Here is a 10,435-nt window from a genome sequence, read left to right as displayed (position 1 = left end):
ATGTATATTCTTTACAAAGAACAACTCTCAATGCATTCGTTTGGAAAGAGAGAGAGAGGGAAGATATATTTATTAGCTGATCTGGAGTCAGTTCAGGTTCTGCTGTAACTCTGTCTGGGCCAAATGTCACATAAGACATCCACAGCTGACCTCTGACAGACAGCTGCAATAAAATTACTCAGTATGTGTCTGCATTACTGAGACATATTTTGAATGTTACTCTACACTGTGCGGCAGCAGGGGGCGCTCAGCGAGATTATAGCTGCCAGTGGGGAAAAAGAGCAAAAATAGATTCTAGTGGCCGAACAGAAAACTCATCTCAAGTCTGTCTTATATGGAACCGGCTCGCCTCATTGTTAGATATTGGTTAGAGTAACAGAAAACTGAAGCTTACAAACCACTCACTCTTCCAGGTCTGTGGACAAGCAGTGACTTCAAAGATATAAGTGTTTTTCCATACAATAATATTACGTGTTTTCTCTTTTTCCCTTTCATTCTTACCAGAAGGTGGCAGTGGTGCATTCCAGAAAGTGTCAGCATATCTAAAATAAAAACAAAGACAAAGGGTCAGGATAAGCCTGCAGCCTAAAGAAACACCAATAAAAGCCTTACATTTGAACTCACCATGATCAGCCACACCACAGGGCTTTGATATGAAATGTTTTTGGTTTTTTTGTGTTCTTTACACGGTCTCTGGGGTGGAGTGAGCAGGTTCCTCTGGTCATTGCACCAGTGTGATGCTGAATGCTCTCATCTCCAGTTCTTCAATATTGACTGACCCCTGACCTGCAGGTCAAATGTGAAGCAGCTGATGATCCAGTGACCACTTATTGATGAAGTCCTCAGGCAGATGAGGAGTCAGCACTGTGGGGCCTCCATTGGCTGTCGTTCCTAAATCTTTGTCTGTCTTTCAATTAAATGCATTGAGATGAGTTCAATTTTGTTATTAAACCTTAGCTTTTAAGTATTTTTCAAAAAATTGTTTTTCAAAGGCATAGTAATAATTGAACATTAAAATCACAGTCAAAATAACATGTCAAAGTGTAATGATGTTTTTTTAAATATAAAGGTGAACCAAAGAGAGAACAAATCACTGTCCTCATAGAAATGAGCTGTGAACAGTGAAGCTGAAGACCTTGACTATTCTTGTAGGTCTCAACATCAGTTTCTCACAAACCTTGAAAGCATACAGTTTGAGGCAATGTGTGGGCGGCGGCGTGGGCGAGTGTGTGAGGTGCAGCCTGCAGCCACTGTGCGAATGTGTAAAGGATTTCTTCTCGTCCTTTAGTGTTTCCATGACGACAGTAAGGTCATGAAGCAGTAAAAAACAGAAATGAAAATCTAAGGTGAAAAACTAATCGTGGATCTTGTTGATGCAGTGGAAGAATCCAGGACTTCCTGAAGGTGCTGCTGTTGAAGGTTCACCATCGTATTATGTCCCAAATCTAGAACCATCTCAGAGTCTCTGAGGGTTCTCCTCAAAATAACTGGAACAGTTTCTGTTCTTGTCCTGCTTGTAGCAGCGTGACCTGCTGTAGGTTTATATCACAGCTGCTGTGTGTGTGTGTGTGTGTGTGTGTTTAAGGACAGTCAAGGTGTTTTTCCAGTGTTTCCTGTAAAACTGCAGTGATTTATACCTCTGTTCCCCCCGAGCTGATACGTGTGTGTGTGTGTGTGTGTGTGTGTGTGTGCTGTCTCTCACTCCCCTAAATTAAATCTTTGAGCCACATTTTTTTATAGCGCCATAAATGTTGCACATTTCCTATCCAGAGCAGTTGAATGAGGTAAACAGATGTGGATACCAGACATGACTAATACTCTTCTACATAAGAGATTTGATGTTAGTGTTTATAAACATACAGGAGGATTCTGTAACCAGACATGAGCAGGATGGGTTAGGCTGCTACAAGATGAGCGTTTTTATATATATATATATATATATATATATATATATCATCACAAAACAGGTGATAACTCATTTTTACATTTTTATTCCTGTTCATCAGTACTGGGGCTGCGGTCCATCCCAGCAGAGCTACACCCTACATACAGTACAGTAGTTCTTCAGGCTATCACAGTGTGGGCTATAGAGACAACCATTCAAACTAACAAATGTACCTAAGGTCAATTAAGAGTGAATAACTGACCTGAAATCAAGGTGTTTTTGGACGGTGTAGAGTACCTGTCCTCGACATGAAGCGATAAGTGTGTTCACACCGAATGTTGACCATTGTTTTGTCACAGCTGCCAGCTCCTGGTTCTATTTTGAACTCATAAACATTTACTGCATCAAAGGCTGAAACAACCTGAGGATGGAAGGAGAAAGAGAAGACACTGTCAGAGGGCAAAACAGTACAGATGGACACACCAGTGCACACTCTGAGTAACCCATTCACAATGACTGCAGGGATTCCAAATGAAAACGGTACTTATTTAACCATATTTAACAGACATTGCTCACAGATCTGGCTACAAAGAGTAACATTGGTAGTGTCTCATTTTGAAGGCTGTAGCTAGATGTAGCTGCAATGTGGAAGGGGTGGACACAGAATGAACACACACACACACACACACATACACAGAGTCCAGTGGAGGACACTCATTAATCACTGTGACAGTTCACTTAATATTCATCATGGTGACGCTATAACAGCACTGACCTACACACATGCGCAACTGCACATGTAAGGTTACATTTAATGTGTTTGTGTATATGTGTGTATGTGTGTGCAACTGCGGGCAGATGCAATGATTTGTGATCACACTGATTTGTGGCCTCAGGCTCCATTTTAAAACTGCAGGGGGCGTTCACACAAACACAGTGGAGACGTAAGAGGTGAAACATGTAACACTGGTACAGTAATTAAAGGAGATAACAATGATAATAACACAAAGAAAACAGTCATGAATTAAAGAGAAACAAGACAACATTACCTAAGAGCTGTTCGCCTATTTACCTTGGGCAGCTAAATGTACAACCCCTGTTTGCTAGCTACGTCTATTAGCCACATTTGTTAGTCACTAAGACAGTCTCCGACCATGGTTGACAGTCAGCGGGACTCAAAGCTGACGATATAGACAACAGTTGTCCTTTATAGACATGTAGACATGTTGTAGCACTTTGGTGTTGGGTTTCTCACTGAGATTCATCCACTGAAATCTTGTCTGTTTAGCTGTCATCATTGGTTATTCCCTCGTGTTTTCATGTTTACTATAGCTTAAAGATTGCAACCGTCAACTGGGATTGTTAATAATTGCTGTTCTTACTACTGTATAGGGTGCTAGGTTAACTAGCATCTTAAATGACTTCCCTCTTCATTCTGGCCTTGTCTGTTACAACACCAGTTTGTTAGCAAATGGTCAACCGCTGGCTACATCTGTTGACCATTTCTTCCAGCTATACCCATTAACCATTTCTGGTGCTGACACGTAGCTCCATCTGTTAGCCATGATGGTTCATTGAATTTAGCTTGCCTCATTGTCTTATTAGTTACTTGGGTAGAGTTTTTATAGTTTTACGTATTTACGGTTTCACTATTTGGTATTTTAGATTCAGAGAAACCAGAATAGTGAAAAACCCCATGTTGACTTTATTGAAGAGAAAAATAATAAAGCAACAGAAAAACATTACAAACACACACAATAAAAGTTAAAGTAAGAGTCAACAATTACCAGCATTCACAATCATTTACAAAAAAAACCTTTTTTTTTCTTTTTACTTTGGTTTAAATTAGGGTCAGCATTGAAAGGTAACATGTCACTTCTTCTCAAAACGAGGGATATGAAAAAAAAATCACAAAATTTGAAACACTCTAGTAACGTTCATCACATGACTATATGCAGCGCTAAGTGCAGTGTTTAGCTTAGCAAAAACTATAAAACGCAGACCAGAAATAGCTGTTGAAAGCTAATAAAGTCCCCAACACACAAATTATGAACACTAGACAATACTTGTCTTATAGCTAAAGTGCTAATGTGTTTGCAAAACACAATTCACAGACTTCTCACACTGAAAGCCTCTGCTGCTCAAGACTTATTTCCACACACCCTCGGTGAAATGTAGACACTGTACCAGTTTATGAAATGTTTTCTTTTCTCCTAAAATGAAGCTAGTAGTTCATTAGCAGTTGATGTTATGGCAGCTAATGCTACTGTATGTAGTTTGTGCAACTAAATAAATTAAAATAATAGAAGTGCAGAATATAACACTTGTTTTGCTACCTGTAACAACAGCATACCATAGTCACTAGAGCAGCAGCAGCAGCAGCAGCAGCAGCAGCAGCAGCAGTAGCAGTAGTACTGATGGTTTGGCTAAAACATTACTATAAAAACAACATGTAATTGTGCTGCTTTCACTGCACATGGATTTAATTTCACCTTGCACCTAAAAATGTAAATAATGTCAGACAGTCCTTTAAACAGATCATAAGTTTGTTTACAGGCAAATGTGGTTAAACATTACTAACCAAGTAAGGTTAATGGTGTTCCACAAACATTCAAAACATTCAAACTCCTGACAATATCATCCTTATTAAAGTTGCAGTCTGGAAATCGATCATGTACACACTAAGATTACCGCTAGTGTACAGGTGCTACACAGGCGAACATTTAAGCCAGTGTGCATTCATGACCTAGGCATGATGGGACAGATGAACTAAAAGTTTTAAACTCACTGCTCATTCAAGTTATAGTAGGGACAGACGCAGCTAAAGCAATGCTCTGTTAGACATCAGGAGACAGAGAATTAAGTTTAAGTGACTCTCAAAAACAACATAAATGATTACAGATATGTGAGGCCTGTGGAAGCTCCCACACATGTAAAACATTTGACATTCTTCAGCTTTAAGGAGGCAGTGTGACACAAGGTCAAAGAAACAGTCACAGCCGAAAAATTAGGTTCATAATCAGCCACGGTTGTATTAAAAGCCCATTCAGTGATGTATCACAAGATAAACCACAAATCATCAGGTAAATCACCAGTGGGAAAGCAGTTAGCTTTACATGAGTTTAAGGAAATAATCAATGTAGCAATAGGGATAGTAGAAAAAGAGTGGGTGGAGTATTAGCACCTAGAGAGTAATTGACTAATAATTAGCCAAAAGAGAGTAGGAAGCTTTAAATGAGCCACAAAGAGGGTAGAGCAGGGTGGGCTAGCTGTGGCTGCAGGTTTGTTCCAACCAAGCAGCAGCACACCTGACTTGGCTCTTTTAATCAACTGCTCAGTCTTCAGACAGCTGATTGGTCAGTCAGTGTGTTCTGAATAGGTTGAAACAAAAACCTGCAGCTAAGCTAGGCTAAGCATAAAACCACAGAAGTGAAGGGCTTAGTAGTAGGTTTACCATTAACTTTTGGAAAGTAATCAGCTTAGAGAGTAGTTAGCTTAGCACAATACTCACAAAGTAGCAGGTTAGGTTTAGCATTAGCACTTGAAGTGTAGACAGTTTAGTGTTAGGTCCAGAAGAACAGTCTGCTCAGTACTAGCTCCAAGCTTACACTGCTTGGAGCTAATAGTAACATCTAAGACTAAAATCGGAGAAATATTGACCTCACTCAAGTCCAGGGAAACTGCAGGTCCAGTTTTAGACGTATCATTTGGAGAGCTGTGGAAACAAGTTCACTCACATGGTGGTCATGAGTGTGAATGGACCAGATCTGTGCCTCAAGATTTTCCTCTTTAAATTGTGAGACGCTTTAATCCTGACAAAGGACTTTGTCCGAGTCGAGGACACATCCTGTCCTGTCTCCTTGGTCTTTGCTGCCCGCAACTGGCCCCTCTGTTTTCTGGTTGCAGTTGTATCACAGCCAGCTCCGCTCTCTGTGTTCACCTCAGTATCACTGCAGGTGGTGCTATCGCTCACGCTGGACTCGCTGTCTCCTAATCTGTTCTCTGTGAAGTTGGACACCTCGTCCTCACTGGAGTCTGCAACAGTGGAGTGAAAGAGCGATGCACATTCAGCAGAGTATTCTGAGTCACTTCCTGTGACGTACGCATACGGGCTTTTTGGCACACACGTGGATTTCTTGTTTCTCTGCTGCTGAGCCTCCCTGAACGCCACATCATTGGGAATCCCAGTGTAGACGCGTAATTGTCGATAATCTTTACATTTATGTTTAGGTTTGGCAACAACAGCAGGCGACTCACGCACCTGACGATGGAGATGATGACGGTGGGGTTTGGATGTGTGTCTCTCCTGGACACAACCTTCAGGGACAGATACAAGGCGCTGTTTGGTTCTGGAGGAGGAGGGTGTGACAGGGTGATGGTGAGCAGAACCTTTGTCATCAAGTGCCTGGGGTTTTTTAGAGGCAAAGCTGTGGTGAACTTCATCTTTTCTTTCATGATCACACTGTCCACTTGTCTTCTTTGTGGCTACGTTCTTCCTCTTGACATTTTTGACATTCTTCCTGCTGTGCCGCTGGGTGGAAACATATTTAGAGCTTCTCTTCAATCTTTGACCTTCTTGACCTTCCTCATAATACCGCCCTGGTAATGGAGGTTTACCTGAGTTGCCTTGTAGATGCACCAAGCTGTTTGCCAAAAGCGCTGATTGTGTTTTGACAATCGGTGGAGGCTCAACAGACGTCTGCAGAGGAGGGAAACATGGTTGCTTCGTCTCAAGGTGAGAGGAGTCACTTTTAGGACAGAGCAGCGTGGTGATGGACTGGGGGCAGGACTGAAGCAGGGTCTGGGTCGTTTGTTTGTCCTTGTTAAAAAGAGTACTCTTCTGGACCTGAGCCAGGTCACTCACGTCATGGACATTTCTGCCACTGGTACCGTTCTGAGTTTGCTCTGCAGAAATCTTCTGCCTGACAGGTGTAGTCTGGTTGTATTTTGGGGAAGGACCACAAACCTGCCATGCACAGAGACCGGCCTGCCGCAGGGCATTCTTTGATGCCTCTGCGCTGATGCTGGTTCTGGGGCAGCTGCTCCTCGTGGGTGGAGATTTGCGCTGCAACAGGCTGATGATATAAATGTCCAGGCGTTTTTGACACAGAGTTTGGGGGAAGGACCGTGGTCCTGGAGAACCCTGACTCAAGGGCAGGCACTGATGTACCAAAGGGAGTGAGGAGGGCTCGTCGCTGACTGGACATCTGTGACCTGAAGTCTGATTGACTGCCCAGGCGTGTAGCGGGCTCTGGTACCTGTTTGACTCACCATTGGATGGTGAATCACTCAGAGCTGGAGGAGTAGGAGCAGAGAGCGAGCGACAAATCGTAGAAGATAAGTCATTTCGAAGACCACAGTCCAAACAGCTGATGACGTCATCTAAGAAGAGTGAGGAGAGGAAGTCACGTGAGCCAACAGCTAATTAACACAGGAACTGATGTCAGGGAACAACAGGAAGTACTGAGATGAGTTACACCAAAACATAATCTGTTCCACATTTTATGCCACAGTTTATAACTGAGATCTCTTGGGGATTCACTCCAAAAACCCTGAGCGAGATCTCGCAAACTGTCATGATCATGTGACCTTGGGGATTCACTCCAAAAACCCTGAGACACACCCACATATAATTAAAGACGAACTATGAAACAGGAAGATGAAATCCTGTTTCAGAGTTTCTCACCTGTGAAGAGACGGTGTCCTTCTGCATCTAGTACCGAACATTCACTGAAGACGGAGTTCGAGGAGTTCGAGAGAGAGACGTCGCTCAGCTCATAAAAACCTGAGAGACACAAGGGTTAAATTATATCATCCCAGACGCACAGCTATTCAAACATTATATTATCACAGTAAACCAGTACCTGAACTGGGTCGGCTTTCTGTTTCAAAACTGGCGTCCAGACGCAGGTTGCTAATCTGACGTTCTAGTTCCTGCAGCTGAAACAGGAAGGTGGAGCCTGTGCTGCTGAGACAAGTCTACAAAAGAAAAAGTTCATTTATTTAAAACATTAAATTAACTGTAAAATTAAAACTACTTAATTGGTCAATACTCAATTTGCAGTTCCTGAAAAAAAAAAGGGTAACACGTGTCCTGTGTATGGTGCACATCATGTCTGTACATTATTGTTTTATTATTGTTTTATTTGTGAAATGTCCTTTTCTTCGCAGGAAACAACCTCACGAGACTAAGGAAAAACAATTCCATGAGATTTTATACAACTGATCAATAAACCGATGTACAATCTCATTAACGAACCGATCATCGTCCGATCAATCAATAACTCATCAATAACCTTGTCACCGTTTCTTTACTCCAACATTGTCACCGAATTATTCTGCGTCATTAACATTAGAATAACTGATCGATTAAACAGCAATCACTGCGCGGGGTAATCTTGGGTGCAGACCGGGGTCAGGGTTCATGACCTGGACCTACCAGCAGGGGACTGTGGTCCTCCTTCTCCTCCTCTTCTTCCCTCAGTGCGGCCTGGACCCGATGCTGCTGCCGTTGCCGCCGGAGCTCCAACTCCAAGAGAGCGGACACCAGCGCATCAGAGTCCCGCCTGCAGGCGGCACTCTGCGGCATTGCCTTCTCCTCAGTTCCGTTGACAGGAGCCAAGCGCCGGAGACTTCAGCCGCATCACGTGACTCTTGGCCGGATCAGTTATAATAATAATCCGGGTCGGTAAAGAGCTCGAGAGCCAGAGAGCGCTTCCTCTGAGCTGCTGCAGGACCAGAACACACTTGGACATGAAGGCAAGAGGTGAGCAGATCAATCCCAGCATGCAGTGATAGGAGACGGGTGAAGAGGAAGGGTCTCCTGCTGCTGAAACTCCGTCCAACACTGACCACTACTGACCACGCCCCGTGTGTGTGCATGCCAACACCACAGTCATGTTAATCTGATATTCTACGCGTTCATTTCCGACAGAGAATTTCAAAATAAACCTTGGCTTCACATCCAATTGATTAAATTGTACTGCTTTGAAGAATGAAGTGATTTTTCTTCATGAGAAAATATTTTAGCATTAAGTTTTCAATGATGCCTTAAATCGTGAGAATGAGTCTTATTTCCTGTATTGTATTTGATCAAAGCCTAGAGGCCACTCATATACCAACATCAACTAACCTTATCTTAAAATACATACAGTATGTGAAACATAAATTACAGTATTGTACTTTGTCAGCATTGGTCTACAAAAACCTGTCTCTAATCTTCTATGTTTACGCTTATAGCATCGTTAGTTCGCAATCTCTCTATGTTGTATATGAATTAAAAAGAATAATTCTTAGTTCACTGTGTCTCTGATAATACAGGATTAGGTGTTTCATTTTGAAAAGAAAAACAATTCGTTTCCTGTCAGACAGTATATATTTCAGACAACTTAATGACGACCGTCATAACCACTCTGTCACCCGTGTCATCCTTCAGGCCCTAATGTCCTCCATGTTACGTCAATCTGTCTGTATAATTAAAAATTCTGTACTCAAATTCTGATCTTTCTGAACTTCCAACTTAGTTTTTTTCTTTCTGCTATTCTTTTTTCCCTAAAAACAACAACCTCCATCACAACAGTCAGGTTTTGATCGTCATCTCTCTGAGTGCTAATCTCATGTTCTGCTGATAAGCAGCACACTCTTCTGTATGTGTTTCATTCACGTGTGTGTGTGTGTGTGTGTGTGTGTGTGTTCTGCTTCACCAGACATGTTTTCAGAGTGAGTGCTGACATCAGCTCACACACACTGGTGACAAAGAGTGAGTGTTTTCACACTCATGGCTCAGTACCAACAAGACGCTCGGAGCACAGACGAAAACTAGAGTTTGTACATGCACACACACGCAAACTCACATATAAATTCATATATAAAAGTCATCTTCATTTTTTCTGAACTTTAACAAATTCTGGCCCAACTCTATAAGGTTGATCTTTATCTGTGAACTTTTCTGTTCTTGTCAGTAATAAAAAGCCTTTGCTATTATTATTTTTATGCTGTTGTTTATGTTTGATCCTGTTTTTCTCAAGTGTTTCGTCACTATTTTGCTCACTGTGACTGTCAGAGAAAAACAAATAATATCAATAATGTGTTTCTCCTGCAGATGCTGCTGAATTGACAAAAAGCAGATGTTTGACACAAATGTAGATTTAAAATTGCGATAGAAACATCCTCTTTTTTTAAACACAAATAATAATTCCATCATTATAAATATTTATTTACACAAACAAAAAAAACAGAATGTGTCTGTAAGACAGCATGTCAGACTGTAGACACGCCCCCTAGAGCAGATTTTTAAAATGTCATCAGGTTTAAAAAAGTTACGATCATGACTAGTGACTGACACTGTAAAGCGATAAAATTGATCAACTATCATATAAACAATGATCAACTGGGTCAGCTTCATAATTGATTACTAAATATGAATACACTAATTAAAAAACATCGCTGCAGGAGGAGGAGTCTGACAAAGGTGCTATATTCATTTTTATACCTCCGTCCCCCTCTGCCCCAAACAACAACTTCCTGTTTCCAGGCCATTCCTCCTCTTCA

At 41.7% G+C, this 10,435-nt stretch overlaps 1 protein-coding gene and 1 long non-coding RNA gene across 2 annotated transcripts; both read right to left on the bottom strand.

The window, feature by feature from the left end:
- Window positions 1-82: 82 nt before the first annotated feature.
- Window positions 83-3,472, bottom strand: LOC112487148 (uncharacterized). The gene is made up of 3 exons (XR_003049956.1): window positions 2,148-3,472; window positions 625-907; window positions 83-542 (listed from the first exon to the last, which is right to left on the bottom strand). It is a non-coding gene; the product is annotated as an uncharacterized LOC112487148 (long non-coding RNA).
- An 87-nt stretch (window positions 3,473-3,559) lies between these two features.
- dact1 (dishevelled-binding antagonist of beta-catenin 1) lies at window positions 3,560-9,826 on the bottom strand. The gene is made up of 4 exons (XM_008314425.3): window positions 8,325-9,826; window positions 7,750-7,864; window positions 7,572-7,670; window positions 3,560-7,267 (listed from the first exon to the last, which is right to left on the bottom strand). Exons 1-4 carry the CDS (start codon window positions 8,472-8,474, stop codon window positions 5,619-5,621), a joined length of 2,013 nt encoding a protein of 670 aa, XP_008312647.1. The 5' UTR covers window positions 8,475-9,826; the 3' UTR covers window positions 3,560-5,618.
- Between the last annotated feature and the right edge of the window lie 609 nt (window positions 9,827-10,435).

Source organism: Cynoglossus semilaevis, chromosome 1 (assembly GCF_000523025.1).
Source record: "Cynoglossus semilaevis isolate Cse_v1.0 chromosome 1, Cse_v1.0, whole genome shotgun sequence".
Lineage (NCBI taxonomy): Eukaryota > Metazoa > Chordata > Actinopteri > Pleuronectiformes > Cynoglossidae > Cynoglossus > Cynoglossus semilaevis.
The sequence above is the reverse complement of the archived record's forward strand: the minus strand, read 5'-3'. Positions and strand labels throughout refer to the sequence as shown.

Coding starts and splice junctions, on each gene's coding strand:
- dact1 (XM_008314425.3), bottom strand. CDS start 8,474: ATGCCGCAGAGTGCCGCCTGCAGGCGGGACTCTGATGCGCTGGTGTCC. Junction 7,865..8,324: donor AGGACCACAGTCCCCTGCTG/GTAGGTCCAGGT, acceptor TTTCTTTTGTAG/ACTTGTCTCAGCAGCACAGG. Junction 7,268..7,571: donor AGGACACCGTCTCTTCACAG/GTGAGAAACTCT, acceptor CACTCTTCTTAG/ATGACGTCATCAGCTGTTTG.